The sequence below is a fragment of the Mya arenaria genome, chromosome 2, assembly GCF_026914265.1.
Source record: "Mya arenaria isolate MELC-2E11 chromosome 2, ASM2691426v1".
Classification (NCBI taxonomy): domain Eukaryota; kingdom Metazoa; phylum Mollusca; class Bivalvia; order Myida; family Myidae; genus Mya; species Mya arenaria.
In genome coordinates this window covers 20,839,218-20,862,787 of record NC_069123.1, presented here as the reverse complement: position 1 = coordinate 20,862,787, position 23,570 = coordinate 20,839,218, and the positions used below count along the sequence as shown (strand labels likewise).

General features: G+C 38.2%; 1 protein-coding gene across 1 annotated transcript in view; it reads right to left on the bottom strand.

Moving 5' to 3' along the window:
• The window catches only part of LOC128204526 (follistatin-related protein 5-like), a 99,307-nt gene that overhangs the window by 13,707 nt on the left and 62,030 nt on the right, over nt 1–23,570 (bottom strand). The window contains exons 5-12 of the mRNA XM_052905942.1: nt 17,382–18,065; nt 16,723–16,929; nt 6,523–6,680; nt 3,791–3,908; nt 2,946–3,104; nt 2,494–2,634; nt 1,896–2,173; nt 1,572–1,757 (exon numbers count right to left, since the gene is read on the bottom strand). Of these exons, the coding sequence (XP_052761902.1) occupies nt 1,572–1,757; nt 1,896–2,173; nt 2,494–2,634; nt 2,946–3,104; nt 3,791–3,908; nt 6,523–6,680; nt 16,723–16,929; nt 17,382–18,065 (1,931 nt within the window). The remainder of the gene's footprint in view (nt 1–1,571; nt 1,758–1,895; nt 2,174–2,493; nt 2,635–2,945; nt 3,105–3,790; nt 3,909–6,522; nt 6,681–16,722; nt 16,930–17,381; nt 18,066–23,570) is intronic.

Below are 23,570 nucleotides of genomic sequence, written 5' to 3'. Positions count from 1 at the left end.
ACCACAGAATGCTGTTCAAGTACCACAGAATGCTGTATAAGCACCATAGAATGCTGTACAAGTACCACAGAATGTTGTACAAGTACCACAGAACACTGTACAAGTACCACAGAATTCTGTACATGTACTACAGAATGCTGTAAAAGTAATACCGAATGCTGCACAAGTAACACAGAATGCTGTACAGGTACCACAGAATGCTGTACAAGTACCACAGAATGCTGTACAAGTACCACAAAATGCCGTACATGTACCACAGAATGCCGTACAAGTACCACAGAACACTGTACAAGTACCACAGAATTCTGTACATGTACTACAGAATGCTGTACAAGTACCACAAAATGCTGTACAAGTAATACAGAATGCTGCACAAGTACCACAAAATGCTGTACAGGTACCACAGAATGCTGTACAAGTACCACAGAATGATGTACAGGGACCACAAAATGCCGTACATGTACCACAGAATGCTGTTTAAGTACCACAGAATGCTGTACAAGCAATACTGGATGCTGCACAAGTACAACAGAACACTGTACAAGTCCAAAAATGCTGAACAAGTACCAAGAATGCTGAACAAGTACCAAAGAACACTGTAAAGTAACACATAATGCTACACAGGTACCACAGAATGCTGTACAAGCACCACGGAATGCTGTACAAGTACCACAGAATGCTGAAAAAGTACCACAGAATGCTGTACAAGTATCTAAGAATGCTGAACAACTACCACAGAATGCTGCACAAGTACCACAGAATGCAGTACAAGTACCACAGAATGCTTAACAAGTACCACATAACTCTGAGCCATTACCACAGAATGCTGTACAAGTACCACAGAATGCTGTACAAGTACCACATAACACTGTACAAGTACCACAGAACACTGTACAAGTACCACAGAATGCTGTACATGTACCACAAAATGCTGTACAAGTACCACAGAATGCTGCACAAGTACCACAGAATGCTGTACAAGTACCACAGAATGCTGCACAAGTACCACATAACTCTGAGCCAGTACCACAGAATGCTGTATAAGTAGCACAGAATGCTGTACAAGTACTACATAACACTGTACAAGTACCACATAACTCTGAGCCATTACCACAGAATGCTGTACAAGTACCACAGAACACTGTACAAGTACCACAGAATGCTGTACATATACCACAGAATGCTGTAAAAGTACCACAGAATGCTGTTCAAGTACCACAGAATAATGAACAAGTACCACAGAATGCTGCACAAGTACCACAGAATAATGTACAAGTACCAAAGAATGATGTAAAAGTACCACAGAATGCTGCACAAGTACTACAGAATGCTGTAAAAGTACCACTACACAAGTACCATAGGATTATAGACTAATTATGTTTGTTGTGAAGAATAGTTGTAAGTAAATCAAAAATGTTGATTCAATGCTGTTTATTGCCTCACTGTCAATACAACTATTAACTGCATACATTCATGACAAAGAGTTGAAATGCATACTTTTTCCATCACGCAAATGAAGAATTTTTATTTTACGAGGATTCGAGGTATCAGAAGATGGAAACACCACTCACCAGGTCGAATGTGTTGCCGATAGGCTGTGTATGTATGGCGTGGTGTTGGTTGCGCTGTCTGGCATCCCGGATCACCACAAGTGTCTTAGATCCACCGTCTTGCTCTCCATTCCAGCACAGAACCCACACCTCATCCTGGCTTGCCACGTAGTGGACGGAAACAGGCATGTGGTCTGTGTATATCACCTGTAATGGTAAGAATATTATGAGATCAACAATTGAAGACTGACATCATGGAAAACGTTCAATGAAAACATTTTATTTTCAGTTAAAAATTTACAGTACAGTGAATTTCAGAACTGTGTCTATGATTTCAGTCCTCACCTGATCGGGATTAAGAGTCTTTTTTACATCAATAACGAGGACTCTGTTTTGTCTGGGCTGCGTAATGTACACAAACTCATCTCCCACACTGACTGCCGAGCCCCAAACACAAGGGATTCCTGGCTCACACATGGAGGGCGGGGCATCAAGATCATCGGGCAGGAAGTGGAAGTTGGCAAACTCTGGTTTCACATGACGCTGGGTCAGACACTCTGTGGGCTCATGCATTGTGTAGCCATCATCATGGAAAATGATGAAACTCTCCTCATTACTGGCTTCTGAAATGAATTATCTTTTCTATCAGCAGACATTTTTTCAGTCTCAACTGTTTTCCTTATAAAAGACAAAGGACAGAATAAAACAACTCTTGTACAAGCATTTGAAAGCTTTCGCCTATCTCACTCAAATTAATAATTCAAAACACAGACATAATTGGTGTCCTTAATCTTACTCTTTCAGAACACTCTCAGATTTTCTGCATTGGACTAAACTCAACAATATATTTCTGCTCCTTTGAATAGACAATTTTAAAAATAGAAATTGAAAGTAAGTATCTGAATGAAAAGTTCAATCTTAAGTAGCAGTCTCATTCAAGTACCTGTGTTAGCGGTGTTGTTTGGATTATGTACAGAGATAGCTTCAGATGCCTCTGCCGTCCCCGCCGTATTTCTCCCCTCACAAGTATAGACCCCTGTATCGCTGGTGTAGTCTGCGCTGTACACGGTCAATGAGTCATCAACTGCAGGAATCATTCAGATTTAACCATTGTGTATCAGGATGCAGCACTGAGTTCAGTGGAATCTAATGCATAGTTTTGAAAATGTCTTAGTTTAACACAACTGGAATCATTCCCCACACAGTCTTGTATATTTTGTTTTCTTGGATTAAACCATGTTTCAACATTTGAGGACAAGTAAACTGACCGAAATGTTTACTAAAAATGCTTTGGCTAAATTGTCATTAAAACAAACATACCTTTAAAAACTATGACATTCTGACAACTTTTTGTTCAAAATGCTGATACAATGTATTTAACTGAAGCCCACTCACAGCTGTGTACATGGTACTTCTGTCCATTCTGTATGGTGTTTCCATCAAACTTCCATGTTACAGCTGGTCGGGGAAATCCCTCGGCATGACACTGGATGACAAGGTCACGGCCATGCCTCACTTCCGTTGATCTCATGTGGACCCGCACATGTGGTGGCTCTGGAATAAGTTGTCAGTTCTGAGATAGATAGCATTGAAAGAAATAGTTGCATTATTTTTTTAGTGTGTGGTTTTGTCCACATGTTGTTAAAACCTGTTTCAAAATCTATTAGCCCGTTGTTCAGAACATGCAGCAGATGTATCAAGTGTAAGCCATTAAACTTCCAGAGAAGTAACCATTTGAAACTTAACACGATGATGTTAAAAATGTTGTTAACTTTAAAGTCATGAACTATTGGCACACTATTGCATAAAAAATTTGAAAGTAATAAAATGTTTGTGAATGATTGTTACGTTTGCTTCTTGAGTTTTAGAGATAAATAGTGATCATGAACATTATAGTTATTTTATAAGCACTCAATGTAGCACTAGAGATGGCACAATCATCCAATATAATGAAAGAATTGTTAATTGGTGTTATCATCAAGCTTAACTGTTTCACTAAAAAACATGTGTTAAATGTCATTTGTCGAGTTATATTAAACATCACAATAGGAATATATAAAAAAATTATAAATATATATTCTTTCAAACATTGTTGGGCTAATTTTAAAATATGTGATACATAATAGTTGTTGAAATTAACATAACATTATTTCAAACCAATATTTAGGAAGCTTTTTATTTATTTTTTTACCCAATTATCGATTACACAATTTGTTTGATTATCCAACACTAGCACCTACTCTGTACGATGAGCATGTGAATCTGTTTGATAGCCGGCTTCTTGCGGTCATAACATGTCAGGTTGCCCACAACATGGAACCCGATAGTCTCTAAGTACAGGCTTCCATCTCCCAGCACCTGTGGATCAATAAGGTAAACATACAAATGTGGCAGTAATAAAAATATTTGTAAAATCTTAAGGTTTTTTCTTTTGTTTATTGATTGGCATCCGTTACACACTAAAACATTGATGACATCAGGATTAAACTGCTGAGTGCAAGTTTCTGGTAACATTCACATACATAATTAACCATGGCAATGGCATGGTAAAATCTTTTACATCCATTGAGGGTTAGTGAAAGGTCAGTAGATACAATTCTATATTGGTAAATGGCAACAATATGAACTATTGCTTAATACACTACCAACCAAGTGTTTTTGCATGGCTTCGGAAAACATGCATGCGGTATATCACTGCATTGCAGCTTATCACGATATGCAGGACTTTAAACAGATGCCATGGGAACAAAAAAGGAATTGTTAATTGTACCATGCTCGCAGAATGGCTTTCACCTGTATTGTGAGGGTAAAAAATCTCATCCCCCACACTTAATTAATAAGATTATTGAGTGTTTGTTAAATCGTTTTTGGAAATAAGTTAATTGATACTAAAATAAACCTGTGAAAGGAAGAGTTTGCACAAAAAGCTCCATTTATTTTTCATGGCTCTTTTTAGGTAGAGCAGAGATTATTGTACATTTTTGTACCGTAAATGACTAGACGCACTTTTTTCCCTCAGATTTCGATGTAAAAAAATGCCTGCGTCTTAAAACCAGTAACAAGCTTTTGAACTTTTTTCTGAGGTCGATTTCAGGCCGAGCGTTTGAGATTTATGTAGAAAGGGATGTTACTCGCGTCATATCGATCGAGTATATAGGGGTTTAAACGGCAGTTGAAGATCGGGATACGGTATATTGTAAGACGTTTATAATAAAAAAAAAAATTTGTATGATTAAAATTATTCAATATTATTTTGAATAAATAACAATAATTAAACATGCATATCAAGAAGCAAAGCTGTGCACTGTCAAAATATTTTTTGTCAGTTGTACGATAAGGTGTGAAAAACTTGCACTGCCTTTAAAGCTGTTTAACATACCAATACTACAAACTGTTGCGATAATGGTCTTGTTTTTTTGCACTTTGCCACATTCTTTATTCTTTTCTGTAGGTGGTGACATTTTGAGAACAAATCCGTACAATATAAGGTTTTTGCATTACAAACTTTTCATTCTCGACAGGTTATCGTTTACGATATATACTGTCAGAAAGAACTCTTACAAATTGTCATAAAAAGTACTTTTCAGTGCCATCCAGCTACAAATTTTAAATAATTTGTTATGTTTTATATAACATGATACAAATAAACAATGAAACATATTTTGCTTTTTATTAGTATTGTATGGTTTTAAAAATAACCATCACCATTTTCACGAAAAAAATAATTTCGTTACTGTCAACAAACATGGTGGCCGATCACGCCAGATGATTTTGACATTTTTTCCATGCGTCCTATAACCCAAAACAAAAAAGTGTCAAAACTAATTGAGCAAAAATTGAATGTCAAAACTAATAAAACAAAATTGAATATAGTTTTAGTTTAAAAAGTTATTATTTTGCAAATAGTTTGTTTAAATGTGGTTTGTGATTTTCAAAGTTCACAGCATATGGTTGAGGACCTTCTTGCCTCGTTTTCATTGGGAAAATTCCCCTTAATGTCACTTGCTATTTTTAACCACCAAAAATAAATATCATATAATTATACGCTACATTGTATTCAATATATTATTTAAATACATATACAAGTTTAACTAGGGCATTCAAAATTTAAATTAGTGCGAATAAGGTGATGCTGAATGAATAGCGTCTGAAAACAAATGTAAAGCAAAACTTTCAAGGTCAAACAATTTTTCGAGTACAAACCAAGTGATTTGTAGATTATGGGTGTAGTTTGTATGTGTTTAATAAAACTGACTAGAATTGGATGGGAACAAAGTAACAGCATTCAAAAAAACAGCTACATTAATTATTTTAATTACCAATATTTAACACTTCACATATAACGTTGACTCACGTTTGGAGACGAGGGGCAAAGTATAAAAATGAACGCGGTGTGTGATATGCTTATATTGCTGGGTATAGTGAAAAGAAGATTAAAAAGATAATGCCTGCGGTAAGGAAAAGTTAACTTGCATGAGCAAAATCTGCAAAAAACGTGTGATTGGTAGTGAAGGTAAAGAGAATAAGGACTGCAGTTTATGTACACAAACAGTCATGGCATAACAGATATTTGCCATTTATTTAAAGCTTCAAAAACAATTTTGATTAAAACTGCAACCTGATCCTTAATTAAAAGAAAATAAATTTAACATCAGAGGAATAATTGAAGCCTGAATGATACAATGTTATTTTTCTTAATATAACAGTTAGTATTTATTTTTCTTAATATAACAGTTAGTACAATGCTTTATTTATGGTTTATCTATATTTACCATGCTAGTTTAATTTCAACAATTTTATAAACTCAGGCAAGTAGTTTTTTTGATAAAACTCCAATTGGCATTCAATAAAGGAACTGAGATCCCTGATCAACGAAACTAAATACTCCTTTTACTAAATTTATTTCAATTCCTCGCTCAATTTAAGCTCAGTCTTAACATCAAAGCAACATAATTCTTGTTGCTACACTCACAGTAATCCCTGGGTAGTTGAGTACTGCAAGGTCCAACCCGTCCCGGGTCCAAATGACATCACGTGAGTCAGTGACATCACACTTCACTTCAAGCCCATTACCGATTGTGGCCAGCAGTGGAACCACCTCTGTCTCCCAGCTAACCAAGTCAGGGATGTCTGCAACAGATGGGGAGTGGTAAGACACAAGCGCCTGTACCTCTATCTTAAGTCTACTGCTACCTGTATCATGGGTCTACAAGTACCTCAATCATGAGTCTACTACAACCTATATCATGAGTCTACTAGTACCTCTGTCATGAGTCTACAGGTACCTCTTTCATGAGTCTACAGGTACCTCTATCATGAGTCTGCAGGTATATCTATCATGAGTCTACAGGTATCTCTCTCATGCGTCTACAGGTTCCTCTATCATGAGTCTACAGGTTCCTCTATCATGAGTCTACAGGTACCTCTCTCATGCGTCTACAGGTTCCTCTATCATGAGTCTACAGGTACCTCTATCATGAGTCTAAAAGTACCTCTATCACGAGTCTACAGGTACCTTTATCATGAGTCTACAGTGACCTCTATCATGAATCTACAGGTACCTCTTTCATGAGTCTACAGGTATCTCTATCATAAGTCTGCAGGTACCTCTCTCATGAGTCTACAGGTTCCTCTATCATGAGTCTACAGGTACCTCTATCATGAGTCTAAAAGTACCTCTATCATGAGTCTACAGGTACCTCTCTCATGAGTCTACAGGTACCTCTATCATGAGTCTACTGGTACCTCTATCATGAGTCTACAGGTACCGCTATCATGAGTCTACAGATACCTCAAGGTACCGCTATCATGAGTCTACAGATACCTCCAGGTACCTTTATCATGAGTCTACAGGTCCCTCTCTCATGCGTCTACAGGTTCCTCTATCATGAGTCTACAGGTACCTCTATCATGAGTCTAAAAGTACCTCTATCACGAGTCTACAGGTACCTTTATCATGAGTCTACAGTTACCTCTATCATGAGTCTACAGGTACCTCTTTCATGAGTCTACAGGTATCTCTATCATAAGTCTGCAGGTACCTCTCTCATGCGTCTACAGGTTCCTCTATCATGAGTCTACAGGAACCTCTATCATGAGTCTGAAAGTACCTCTATCACGAGTCTACAGGTACCTTTATCATGAGTCTACAGGTACCTCTATCATGAGTCTACATGTACCTTTATCATGAGTCTACAGGTACCTCTATCATGAGTCTAAAAGTACCTCTATCATGAGTCTACTGGTACCTCTATCATGAGTCTACAGGTACCGCTATCATGAGTCTACAGATACCTCATGGTACCGCTATCATGAGTCTACAGATACCTCCAGGTACCTTTATCATGAGTCTACAGGTACCTCCAGGTACCTTTATCATGAGTCTACAGGTACCTCTCTCATGAGTCTACAGGTACCTTTGTCATGAGTCTACAGGTACCTCTCTCATGAGTCTACAGGTACCTCTATCATGAGTCTACAGTTACCTCTATCATGAGTCTACAGATATACCAAGGTATCTTTATCATGAGTCTACAGGTACCTCTCTCATTATTCTGCAGGTACCTCTATCTTAAGTCTACAGGTACCTCTATCATAAGTCTGCAGGTACCTCTATCATAATTTACAGGTACCTCTACCTTAAGTCTACAGGTACCTCTATCATGAGTCTGCAGGTACCTCTATCATAATCTACAGGTGCCTCTATTATGAGTCTACAGGTACCGATATCATGAGTCTACAGGTACCTCTATCATGAATCTACAGGTACCGCTATTCTGAGTCTACAGGTACCTTTATCATGAGTCTACAGGTACCGCTATCATAAGTCTACAGGTACCGCTATCATGAGTCTACAGGTTCCTCTCTCATGAGTCTACATGTACCTCTATCATGAGTCTACAAAAACCTCAATCATGAGTCTACTAGAACCTCTATCATGAGTCTACTAGTACCTCTGTCATGAGTCTACAGGTACCTCTATCATGAGTCTACAAATACCTCAATCATGAGTCTACTAGAACCTCCATCACGACTCTGCAAGTACCCCTCAATAAGTCTAAAGGACCTCTATCATGAATCTACAGGTCACTCTATCACGAGGAACCTCTATCTGAGTCTACAGGTACCTCTATCATGAGTCTACAGGTACCTCTATCATGAGTCTACAGGTACCTCTATCATGAATCTACAGGTCACTCTATCACGAGGAACCTCTATCTGAGTCTACAGGTACCTCTATCATGAGTCTACAGGTACCTCTATCATGAGTCTACAGGTACCGCTATCATGAGTCTACTCTATCATGAGTCTGCAGGTACCGTTATCATGAGTCTACAGGTACCGCTATCATGAGTATTCAGATACCTCTCTCATGAGTCTACATGTACCTCTATCATGAGTCTACAAACACCTCAATCATGAGTCTACTAGTACCTCTGTCATGAGTCTACAAATACCTCAATCATGAGTCTACTAGAACCTCTATCATGAGTCTACAAGTATCGCTATCATGAGTCTTCAGGTACCTCTATCATGAGTCTACAAGTACCTCTGTCATGTAGTCTACAGGTACCTCTGTCATGAGTCTACAGGTACCTTTATCATGAGTCTACAGGTATCTCTATCATGAGTCTACAAGTACCTCTGTCATGAGTCTACAGGTACCTCTATCATGAGTCTACTAGTACCTCTGTCATGAGTCTACAGGTACCTTTATCATGAGTCTACAGGTATCTCTATCATGAGTCTACAAGTACCTCTGTCATGAGTCTACAGGTACCTCTATCATGAGTCTACTAGTACCTCTATCATGAGTCTACATGTACCTTTATCATGAGTCTACAGGTACCTCTATCATGACTCTACAGGTATCTCTGTCATGAGTCTACAGGTACCTCTATCATGAGTCTACATGTACCTCTATCATGAGTCTACAGGTACCTCTATCATGAGTCTACAGGTACCTCTATCATGAGTCTACAAATACCTCAATCATGAGTCTACTAGAACCTTCATCATGAGTCTGCAGGTACCTCTCAATGAGTCTTAAGTACCTCTATCATGAATCTACAGGTCACTCTATCACAAGGAAACTCTATCTGAGTCTACAGGTATCTCTATCAAGAATCTACAGGTACCTCTATCATGGATCTACAGGTACCTCTATCATGAGTCTACAAATACCTCAATCATGAGTCTACTAGTACCTTCATCATGAGTCTGCAGGTACCTCTCAATGAGTCTTAAGTACCTCTATCATGAATCTACAGGTCACTCTATCACAAGGAAACTCTATCTGAGTCTACAGGTATCTCTATCAAGAATCTACAGGTACCTCTATCATGGATCTACAGGTACCTCTATCATGAGTCTGCAGGTACCTCTATCATGATTCTATAGGTACCGCTATCATGAGTCTACAGGTACGGCTATCATGAGTCTATAGGTACCTCTCTCATGAGTCTACATGTACCTCTATCATGAGTCTACTCTATCATGAGTCTACAGGTACCTTTATCATGAGTCTATAGGTACCTCTCTCATGAGTCTATAGGTACCTCTATCATGAGTCTACTCTATCATGAGTCTGCAGGTACCTTTATCATGAGTCTACGGGTACTGCTATCATGAGTCTACAGGTACTTCTATCATGAAACTACAGGTACCGCTATAATGAGTCTACAGGTACCTCTATCATGAATCTACAAGTCCCTCTATCATGAGTCTACAGATACCTCTCTCATGAGTCTACAGGTACCTCTATCATGAGTCTACAGGTCCCTCTGTCATGAATCTACATTCACCTCTATCATGAGTCTACAGGTACCTCTATCATGAGTCTACAGGTACCTCTATCATGAACCTACAGGTACCTCTCTCATGAGTCTACAGGTACCTCTATCATGAGTCTACAGGTCCCTCTGTCATGAATCTACATTCACCTCTATCATGAGTCTACAGGTACCTCTATCATGAATCTACAGGTACCTCTATCATGAATCTACAAGTATCTCTATCATCAGTTTCAGGTATCTCTATCATGAGTCTACTTTATCATGAGTCTACAGGTATCTCTATCATGAGTCTACAGGTATCTCTATCATGAGTCTACAGGTATCTCTATCATGAGTCTACTTTATCATGAGTCTACAGGTATCTCTATCATGAGTCTACAGGTATCTCTATCATGAGTATACAGGTACCTCTATCATGAGTCTACAGGAACCTCTATCATGAGTCTACAGTTATCTCTATCATGAGTCTACTCTATCAAGAGTCTACAGGTATCTCTATCATGTGTCTACAGGTATCTCTATCGTGAGTCTACAGGTATCTCTATCGTGAGTCTACAGGTATCTCTATCGTGAGTCTACAGGTATCTCTATCATGAGTCTACAGGTATCTCTATCATGAGTCTACAAGTATCTCAGTCTACAGGTATCTCTATCATGAGTCTACATGTATATCTATCATGAGTCTACAGGTATCTCTATCATGAGTCTACAGGTACCTCTATCATTAGTCTACAGGTATATCTATCATGAGTCTACAGGTATCTCTATCATGAGTCTACAGTTATCTCTATCATGAGTCTACAGGAACCTCTATCATGAGTCTATTCTATCATGAGTCTACAGGTATCTCTATCATGAGTCTACTCTATCATGAGTCTACAGGTATCTCTATCATGAGTCTACAGGTATCTCTATCGTAAGTCTACAGGTATCTCTATCATGAGTCTACAGGTACCACTATCATTAGTCTACAGGAACCTCTATCATGAGACTACAGGTATCTCTATCATGAGTCTACAGGTGTCTCTATCATGAGTCTACAGGTATCTCTATCATGAGTCTACAGGTACCTCTATCATGAGTCTACAAATACCTCAATCATGAGTCTACTAGAACCTCCATCACGACTCTGCAAGTACCCCTCAATAAGTCTAAAGGACCTCTATCATGAATCTACAGGTCACTCTATCACGAGGAACCTCTATCTGAGTCTACAGGTACCTCTATCATGAGTCTACAGGTACCTCTATCATGAGTCTACAGGTACCTCTATCATGAATCTACAGGTCACTCTATCACGAGGAACCTCTATCTGAGTCTACAGGTACCTCTATCATGAGTCTACAGGTACCTCTATCATGAGTCTACAGGTACCGCTATCATGAGTCTACTCTATCATGAGTCTGCAGGTACCGTTATCATGAGTCTACAGGTACCGCTATCATGAGTATTCAGATACCTCTCTCATGAGTCTACATGTACCTCTATCATGAGTCTACAAACACCTCAATCATGAGTCTACTAGTACCTCTGTCATGAGTCTACAAATACCTCAATCATGAGTCTACTAGAACCTCTATCATGAGTCTACAAGTATCGCTATCATGAGTCTTCAGGTACCTCTATCATGAGTCTACAAGTACCTCTGTCATGTAGTCTACAGGTACCTCTGTCATGAGTCTACAGGTACCTTTATCATGAGTCTACAGGTATCTCTATCATGAGTCTACAAGTACCTCTGTCATGAGTCTACAGGTACCTCTATCATGAGTCTACTAGTACCTCTGTCATGAGTCTACAGGTACCTTTATCATGAGTCTACAGGTATCTCTATCATGAGTCTACAAGTACCTCTGTCATGAGTCTACAGGTACCTCTATCATGAGTCTACTAGTACCTCTATCATGAGTCTACATGTACCTTTATCATGAGTCTACAGGTACCTCTATCATGACTCTACAGGTATCTCTGTCATGAGTCTACAGGTACCTCTATCATGAGTCTACATGTACCTCTATCATGAGTCTACAGGTACCTCTATCATGAGTCTACAGGTACCTCTATCATGAGTCTACAAATACCTCAATCATGAGTCTACTAGAACCTTCATCATGAGTCTGCAGGTACCTCTCAATGAGTCTTAAGTACCTCTATCATGAATCTACAGGTCACTCTATCACAAGGAAACTCTATCTGAGTCTACAGGTATCTCTATCAAGAATCTACAGGTACCTCTATCATGGATCTACAGGTACCTCTATCATGAGTCTACAAATACCTCAATCATGAGTCTACTAGTACCTTCATCATGAGTCTGCAGGTACCTCTCAATGAGTCTTAAGTACCTCTATCATGAATCTACAGGTCACTCTATCACAAGGAAACTCTATCTGAGTCTACAGGTATCTCTATCAAGAATCTACAGGTACCTCTATCATGGATCTACAGGTACCTCTATCATGAGTCTGCAGGTACCTCTATCATGATTCTATAGGTACCGCTATCATGAGTCTACAGGTACGGCTATCATGAGTCTATAGGTACCTCTCTCATGAGTCTACATGTACCTCTATCATGAGTCTACTCTATCATGAGTCTACAGGTACCTTTATCATGAGTCTATAGGTACCTCTCTCATGAGTCTATAGGTACCTCTATCATGAGTCTACTCTATCATGAGTCTGCAGGTACCTTTATCATGAGTCTACGGGTACTGCTATCATGAGTCTACAGGTACTTCTATCATGAAACTACAGGTACCGCTATAATGAGTCTACAGGTACCTCTATCATGAATCTACAAGTCCCTCTATCATGAGTCTACAGATACCTCTCTCATGAGTCTACAGGTACCTCTATCATGAGTCTACAGGTCCCTCTGTCATGAATCTACATTCACCTCTATCATGAGTCTACAGGTACCTCTATCATGAGTCTACAGGTACCTCTATCATGAACCTACAGGTACCTCTCTCATGAGTCTACAGGTACCTCTATCATGAGTCTACAGGTCCCTCTGTCATGAATCTACATTCACCTCTATCATGAGTCTACAGGTACCTCTATCATGAATCTACAGGTACCTCTATCATGAATCTACAAGTATCTCTATCATCAGTTTACAGGTATCTCTATCATGAGTCTACTTTATCATGAGTCTACAGGTATCTCTATCATGAGTCTACAGGTATCTCTATCATGAGTCTACAGGTATCTCTATCATGAGTCTACTTTATCATGAGTCTACAGGTATCTCTATCATGAGTCTACAGGTATCTCTATCATGAGTATACAGGTACCTCTATCATGAGTCTACAGGAACCTCTATCATGAGTCTACAGTTATCTCTATCATGAGTCTACTCTATCAAGAGTCTACAGGTATCTCTATCATGTGTCTACAGGTATCTCTATCGTGAGTCTACAGGTATCTCTATCGTGAGTCTACAGGTATCTCTATCGTGAGTCTACAGGTATCTCTATCATGAGTCTACAGGTATCTCTATCATGAGTCTACAAGTATCTCAGTCTACAGGTATCTCTATCATGAGTCTACATGTATATCTATCATGAGTCTACAGGTATCTCTATCATGAGTCTACAGGTACCTCTATCATTAGTCTACAGGTATATCTATCATGAGTCTACAGGTATCTCTATCATGAGTCTACAGTTATCTCTATCATGAGTCTACAGGAACCTCTATCATGAGTCTATTCTATCATGAGTCTACAGGTATCTCTATCATGAGTCTACTCTATCATGAGTCTACAGGTATCTCTATCATGAGTCTACAGGTATCTCTATCGTAAGTCTACAGGTATCTCTATCATGAGTCTACAGGTACCACTATCATTAGTCTACAGGAACCTCTATCATGAGACTACAGGTATCTCTATCATGAGTCTACAGGTGTCTCTATCATGAGTCTACAGGTATCTCTATCATGAGTCTACTCTATCATGAGTCTACAGGTATCTCTATCATGAGTCTACAGGTATCTCTATCATGAGTATACGGGTACCTCTATCACGAGTCTATCAGGTACCTCTGTCATGAGTCTACAGGTACCGCTATCATGAGTCTACAGGTGTCTCTATCATGAGTCTACTCTATCATGAGTCTACAGGTATCTCTATCATGAGTCTACAGGTATCTCTATCATGAGTCTACTGGTATATCTATAATGAGTCTACAGGTATCTCTATCATGAGTCTACAGGTATCTCTATCATGAGTCTACAGGTTCCTCTATCATGAGTCTACAGGTACCTCTATCTTGAGTCTACAGGTACCTCTATCATGAGTCTACAGGTATCTCTATCATGAGTCTACAGGTATCTCTATCATGAGTCTACAGGTATCTCAGTTTACAGGTATCTCTATCATGAGTCTACAGGTATCTCTATCATGAGTCTACAGGTATGTCAGTCTACAGGTATCTCTATCATGAGTCTACTCTATCATGAGTCTACAGGTATCTCTATCATGAGTCTACAGGTATCTCTATCATGAGTATACAGGTACCTCTATCACGAGTCTACAGGAATCTCTATCATGAGTCTACAGGTATCTCTATCATGAGTCTACAGGTATCTCTATCATGAGTCTACTGGTATATCTATCATGAGTCTACAGGTATCTCTATCATGAGTCTACAGGTATCTCTATCATGAGTCTACAGGTATCTCTATCATGAGTCTACTGGTATATCTATCATGAGTCTACAGGTATCTCTATCATGAGTCTACAGGTATCTCTATCATGAGTCTACAGGTTCCTCTATCATGAGTCTACAGGTACCTCTATCTGAGTCTACAGGTACCTCTATCATGAGTCTACAGTATCTCTATCATGAGTCTACAGGTATCTCTATCATGAGTCTACAGGTATCTCAGTCTACAGGTATCTCTATCATGAGTCTACAGGTATCTCTATCATGAGTCTACAGGTATGTCAGTCTACAGGTACCTCTATCATGAGTCTACAGGTACCGCTATCATGAGTCTACAGGTACCTCTATCATGAGTCTACAGGAACCTCTATCATGAGTCTACAGGTATCTCAGTCTACAGGTACCTCTATCATGAGTCTACAGGTACCGCTATCATGAGTCTTCAGGTACCTCTATCATGAGTCTACAAGTACGTCTGTCATGTAGTCTACAGGTACCTCTGTCATGAGTCTACAGGTACCGCTATCATGAGTCTACAGGTACCTCTATCATGAGTCTACAGGAACCTCTATCATGAGTCTACAGGTATCTCAGTCTACAGGTACCTCTATCATGAGTCTACAGGTACCTCTTTCATGCGTCTACAGGTTCCTGTATCTTGAGTCTACAGGTACCGCTATCATGAGTCTACAGGTACCTCTATCACGAGTCTACAGGAACCTCTCTTATGAGTCTACATACTGTAAGTAATATATTTGTTAATCTCTCAATTTGAGTATTCCTTTTTTAGATGATTAAAAAAATGCAAATAGCTTAAATGCATCAGGTGTATGCATGCAGCTTAAACCTCTATATGAGTTTGAAATGGAAGCAATCCTGTAGAAACAAATCAATGATGGAAATAACATGCACAAATAGCTTATTTTTCCTTATGGAATCAATAGTTTCAGACAAATACACTGAAGCTTATGACTAACAGTTTAAGCCACAAACGTCAATGAGTAGGGAAATTGCACTATGGCATTATCTGGTGTGAATGCAGTCGTGTAATCAGTATATTTCCATAATATGTAATGATATTCTAAATAGTAATTTAAATGCCCTGACATCTATTGATCTTTCTTTCATAATAATTAAAAGTTTACGATTGTTTATACGCATTCTGTCTCAAGTTGAAATCATTTTACATGTCTTAAAGGTTAACAGTTATCTAGACAAAAATCCAAAATCAAGACATATAGTTCTGTGCTTAATGAAGGCCAGTACTTTGGCAAAAGTGGTCAATCTTTCTTTAGATAAAATGTAACATTGATAAACTACTATACTCCCTAAAGGAAATCATTATGTAGTAGACAAGTGCTCTATTTCAAGAAGATAACTCATCATAGCCAGTGCTCAATTACAAAATAATAGATTGAGATTAATGTGGCTATTTCACTAATGAGAGAATTTGCATCTCCTTTAAATATCAAAGAGATTCTGGCATTTTGTGTTTATTTCATCTTTTATTTCTAAGTAATATTCTAAACTATATATTGTTGCCATAGCTATTTTTCAACTTTTCATGAATTATGCCTCTATTTGATTATTCAAAGCAGACAATGGTTATAAATTAGCAATACTATACATAAATAGTACTGACGTGAATTTTAAGAGAAATATTTCAAAATGCTGTCTTAATTAATCATGATTAAAGCCCCCTTACCAAATGCCTGTATAAACTCATCAGCGTTCAGCTTTCCATCTCGTTCACCGAGCTCGTTGAACATGATGATATCGAGCAGTGTACACATAGAGGAGAGGTCGTCAATGTGCTCGACCATCTGCATCTCCCATAATTCCTCCTTCTCAATCTGCCCGCTGAAGTCTTTGTCATAATAGTTAAACATGATTGCTGCCAGCCTCTGCTTCTCTGTGAATATAAAATTGAAAAATTTGCTAATTACTTAACTGTTTGGGTGAAGAAATAGGCTTGATCTGAAGCTTTTAATGTTACATAACTAGTTTCTAATTTCTGATTTCTAATTATTGGAAATGTCTGTCTTTGCAGCTGACATCACACAGAAAATGCAGGACATGGAAACATAATTGATCAACGGTGGTAATGCATTAATTATGCAATTTTGAGTAATAATCCTAATGTATCCTTTTATGGTCCTTTTTAAATAGCTGCATACTTTTATGCTGACACAAAAGAAAAACCTCATGCTAAGTTTGTTACTATCAGGAATCAGAATGCACCTTTAACAACAATATAGTTCTGACTTTTTGCTCGGTCTTGGAAAACAGATACAACAGGAACAACTTTACACCTTGTGTAGCTATTAAACACACACATGAGAAGCTCATCATAAATTTCCCTACCTTCTTGGTTGAGCTTGTTGCAATGTTTCTCCTCAAAGAAGACACAGTGATACTGCATTACATCAGCCTTGAACTGCATGAACAGGTCAGGCGTACAGAACAAAGGCACTAGGCTGGGACTCTCTTCAGAATCTTGTCTTTCACTGTTGTCTTTGCTCAGAGATACATCGTCATAGTCATCTGCATATTCATCACTCAAGTCATAATAGGAATCATCAATGTCATCAATATCATGTTTACTGTTATCATCAAATCTATAAGCAACATCTCCAAATTTATTTCCATTATTGTTAAGACCTTCATCTGAATCATCATCATAACTGTCGTCATAGTCATAAGAATCATCATACTTATATTCCTCTGTGTCAGAACTACTATCATTGTAATCAGACTTATCATGAACACTACCCATTTTACTATTCTCCTGAACCACAACATTGTCCACAGCTTTAGCGACCACAGCAGTTTTCACAACGTCTTCTACAGCATCTGTCTTCCTATCAGTCCTGTTATCCTTCAGTATACCAGCCGCTTGTTCCTCGTTTTTGTCCCCCCTACTCATGTGCTCCACAACTACTGGAGTGTTTGTCTTGGAAATTGGGCTGGGTATTTCAGTGGACTTCTCGGGGGCTTGTCTCTCATCCAGTGGACTGTCTGCTGCCATATCAGCTTGCATCTTCTCATCTGAAGTCATTTAAGGCATGATAGTATCATGTAATTAAATTGTAAGCATCAGAGGGTAATGGCATATGATTTAATACAATACTAAAACTAATCCAAATGTGAAGATTTTGTTCCTCTGTCTGTTGCCATCTGGATTGCTGAATCCCAGGACCAAATTGAATTGTTGAAGCCAATTGTTAACACTTTTAAGACACAGCAATAAAAACATGTTTGAGGTTTTGTTTAGTGTACTTATTCATTTACCTGTTCTCTTTGATCGTCAGATATGTTTTAATAACTTACCCCTAAAGCTGGTACCATGGGCATTAACAGTGTTGCATGTATCATTAATGTCAATGAACAGCCTCAATCAAGACTGAGGTTCTTATACCTTGTAATTGTCTTGCTTCCAGAATGTATTTATACCTAAGAGTGGTCAACAAAAATGGCAAACCAATCAAACATCTTTCAGTGAAATAAGCTTTAATTGTTAAACCTTGCATCAGAGCAATCAGTATTAAATAAATACAATAGTTGGAAATTATTCTCCTTTGTTAATACGAGGGTTGATCGCGAAGTTCGTGTAAATTGTTTAAACATTTTTATTTTTATTCCAATTCATCTGAAACTGTATTATCCACAAGATCAATCAATTAAGAGATAAAATATAAGGCAAAATAATAATCGGCTAACGATAACGACACTAAACGGTATCCTTGGCAATGCATCAGACACTAGTCGGCGCACGCCAAAATGTGTATTCTTTTCATCATTCATTCACCTAAGTAATGCAATTTATACACTGGTTCTTATCGTCAAATATCCGTGCAAATCTTGCACGTTCAATGTCAATGTCATGACGTCATTTCCGTAAAATTCATCGTTGTTTACTACATACGGTTTGAAAATAGCAGCTTTTTTGTTTGAACAGTCAAGGAAACCAAACCTGCGTCATGATGTCAACTGGAGACGTTGAATTACGGAGCGTCATTAAATTTTGTGTCGGAATAGGAATGACATGAGCTGAAACGATTTCAATGATGAAAAGGAGCGATACTTTAAAGGAGTTTGGCCCGGCATTCGTCTACAAATGGCACAAAAGATTTAAGAACGGCAGAAATCGATTGAAGACAATAAGAGAGGAGGTAGGCCTTCGATCGTGATTCCTAGTGTTCGATAAAAATTGAGGGGTATTATCTGGGAAGACAGACGAAAAACGTTGAGACAGATTGCCAGTGAATTCGACATATCTCCTTCAACTGTGCATGGGATTCTTACGAAAGAGTTAGGTATGTCGAAAGTCAGTGCGCGCTGGCCCCGAAATTGCTGTCTGATGAAGAAAAGCAGATGCGTGGAGGTGTTCAGCTGCATTCTTGGATCGGTACACAGCAATAGGTGACAAATTCCTTGATAGGATAGCAACAACACCCGAAACTTGGCTTCATCACTATGATTCGGAGACTAAGGCCCAATCGTCGGTGGGGAAAACACCAAGAACACCGCCACCAAAAAAAGCTCGGGTGCAAAGAAGGTGCGGAAAAGAGATGTTCATCTTCTTCATGGATCGCTACGGGATGATCTTTCAGCACAGAGTCAAAGCGGGGAGAACGGTGAATGCTGACTTTTATTCAACGTTAAATATCTATGCAACCCACGGATGTAACTAATAAATATATTAATAAACTACAAAGATATAAAAATTAAATATTTATATACAAAGTATAGCAATTTATTAATTTTATACTTTCTTGCATTAAAACATCACCGCTAGCATTGCTAACTGAAACACGTTGATTTTCAGGTATTGAAAAGGGATCTCGTCAATGCTCTTAAGAGGAAACGGCCAGCTTTGGACCTTGATCAGATTATCCTGGTGCCGCTCCTGCACATAGGGCCAAATCTACACAGTTCGAGATTACATTACTGGGATTTGAAGTATTAGAACACCCTCCCTACAGCCCTGATTTAGCACCCATGGATTTTAGGACCTTTCCCGAGATAAAAAACTTTCCTCCGTGGACAGCGCTTCCAGGACGTTGCTGATTTGACATTGGCAACCCGTCGAAAAGCTTCACAACTTGACACAGACTGGTACCGGGAGTCATTTACCAAGTGGATTGCGAGACATCAGAAATGTGTAGCCTTGCGCGGTGACTACGTAGAAAAAGTGTGCCGTTCATTAAACATGGATGACGTGTGATGTTAATTGACTGAAAATGCAAATGAACCCTCCAAAAAAGCTAATTTTCTTTTGAATATTTTTTATTTTAGTGGCTTGTGTTGGTCTGGTTAAGGTTTATTTAATCCTTTGATATGTAAGATTTAAAGGGTAAGAAACTTCAGTCCTGAAATGTTCCATGATAATGCTTTGTAAGGAGAGAAATTTATATTGCCCTCTTTGGGCTCAGCATCTTGAGATGCATAGGTTTTTATATTACTGTAAACAACAATAATTGCCAACTTGGAACATTCCAATATCCTTCAAGTCTGGTTTGATTATTGATTATCCCATCAGGAAACCAACACACATGGGCCAAGGATAAAACTATCCCACTGACTCCTGAATATCAGCTAACATATGATACGATTGTCATTTCATTTCTGTAATTTGCTGCAGAAAATTATAAATCCCCAGGATATGAGCTGACTCAGAGTGCATGTCTGGAGCGTGACCATATATTATTGAAATCTCTATACTTGCATGTGCACACGCAGACTCCTACATAACTCTATGCAGGTCTATTGTGAAGTAGGCTTCTTATGTTAATGTGCCGTTTGTGATTAATACCATAATTTAAAAAAAAAAATTTCCCTTGAATTTCCTAGTACAAGGATTTAAGCCTGAGATAGCCTTCTCCTCAATGAAAAAAAAAACAAATACAATTTTAAGTTCATTAACATGCCAATGCTGACTAATATCCATAGATAGTTTTGGGCTCATGCCAGACAGATAACAATAAAACATCCCACTGCAACATTTCATCAATATGTTGCATAATACCTCCAGACAGATATTGCTTTTACTGAAAGCCTGCTATACCCTGTAGGAAGCGCCATTCCAATGGTTACAATCTGCACCATTGTTGCAAGGACAACCAGTTATTGTTATACGGTGCTATACAGACCTATACAACAAATTTTAAACAAGACAGTGGAATAAAATATGCATGGACTGAAATTCTAGCTGATTTTACCTGATTACTTCAAAATTAAATGGGTCATCTACAGGTCATGCTTAACCTCCACTTCAAGTTTGAAATCTGTCAGTGCAGGCATTGTCAAGTTATCACTAGAACAAGGTTTTTCAAGTTCAATGTTATTATGAACCTTTAGACCTAATGACCCCTAATCAATAGGGGTTATCTACTGTTCACATCGGACCTCCAAGTCAGGTTTGAGGACCCTAAATCTATGCATTATCTAGTTATCACTCCAACAAGCTTTTCACGTTCAACGGTCACTGTGACCTTGACCCTTGACCTGATGGCCTCAAAATCAATAGGGGTCATCAACTGGTCACACCCACAACCTCCATGTCAAGCTTGAGGAACATAGGTCAAGGCATGGTCTATTTATCACTCAAACAAGTTTTTTCTTAATTCAAGGTCACAGTGATGCCAAACCCTAAAGTCAAGTTTGAGTTTGATAGGTTCAGGCCTTGTGGATTTATCACTCGAACAAGCTTTGGTCTACTGACAAACTGACATATGGACCGACTGACATGTGCAAAGTAATATTCCTCCTCCTCTTTGAAGGGCGGCACAATAATGAGACAAGTCACATATCCCTTCTCAATAAGCAATACAGTCAAACCTGGTTGAACGGTCACCTCTATTAAATGGCCACCTGCCTTAACGGGCCACTCCAAATTCCCCCCATACGTTTTTACTATATAATGTACGTGCATTAAGCGGCCAACTGTCTAACGCGGCCACGGCCACTAATTCTTGTCCCCATGAAGCCATATAATCACTAATTAGCGGCCACTTATCCCTTGTCACTGACACTTCCGCTTATAAATTTTTCCGATACACAGCTTTAATTGCGTATAGAAGTTTACGGAAAAGAACGACGGCCTCGGGTATCTCCGTCATCCAATGAAAATGAATATTGCATCACACGATTGTCATGCGTGTTTACTCATTGAGAAATCATGTTTATTACACGTCGGCGAATGTTTTGATCAGAATTGACACAATTAATGACACAATTAATACGATAATTAAATAATTAAGAAGTTAATTATTAAATACCGACAAAATTACCGGTTATTATAAATTTACATTTTGCATTGTCATTCAACGGCGTGAAACGAGTTACAATTATTATTCATTTCAATATTATTATTCAAAGTGCACGGATTTATATTTCTACGAACGGATATTTAAAATGCATTGTTCTTGATATTTTTTAACTTTAATTATGGTTGAAAAAAAGACTAATCGAAAGTGTTTGACTCCAAAAGAACGTGTCGAATGTTAAAGTTATTAGAAAACGGCCGTAGTGCAAGAAGTTTTACCAAGGAATTTAACTGTGGACGGACTCAAATCAATTTCTTTCTTAAGCGTAAGCGTGAAACTGTGTAGGAATATGAAAGCAATGGAAATCCAAACGCAAAAAGACAGAGAAAAATTCAGGAAATGTATATGCACATGTAGTTGTGTAAATGTGTAGACTGATCTGTGGTGTGTTTTATTTATGTCATGCATCAACATTTATTTAATGTACGGACTACTTTAAAAAGTGAACTCAAAAATGTGTATGTACATGTAGTTGTGTAAATGTGTAGACTGATATGTGGTGTGTTTTGTTTATGCCTTGTATCAACATTTATCTAATGTATTTTAGTTATAAATTTGAAATAAAGTTATTTTATCTAAACAAATGTATTTGTAGTTAACCTTCTTCAATAATATTGATACAGATGTTATTGATTGTGGTGTGAGGTGGTGGTTAAGATACATAATCCATCTCTGAATAAAGCTAATGTGGCGGAAATGTCAAACCTGGATTAAGTGGCCACCTGTCTTAAGCAGCCACTTTGATATTTTCCCAAAGGTGGCCACTTAATACAGGTTTGACTGTAGTTGTATTTACTCAGACACAATATAAAAAGACATGACTGATGTCTTATATGTGAAAGAATGATTTGAATGTTTTGAACAACATATCCAGGCTTTGGTCATTGGACCCTAATATAGACCATCAGACAATGTTAATTTGAACAGTGCTTCTGGCTAGCCTGTACCAAAATTATTGGATATTAAAAGTTTTACATTGGCAATAAAATGCTTCTGGTCCAATAATTGAGTTAAGATGGGAAAAATTCCTGTAAAATATATTTTCTTTGAGAGTCTAACCATTGGATTGTTTTTGTCTTGATACCAAACAAGGTTTCAAAAAGGATTTAAAATGCTCACAACTTGACTGTAAATCACTGTTATAGCAAAAGCTAGTACAATACCTTCACTCAATTTCTTTGAAAAAAATAACAAACAAGCTCAAGTGAAAGAATGTAACAAAGTT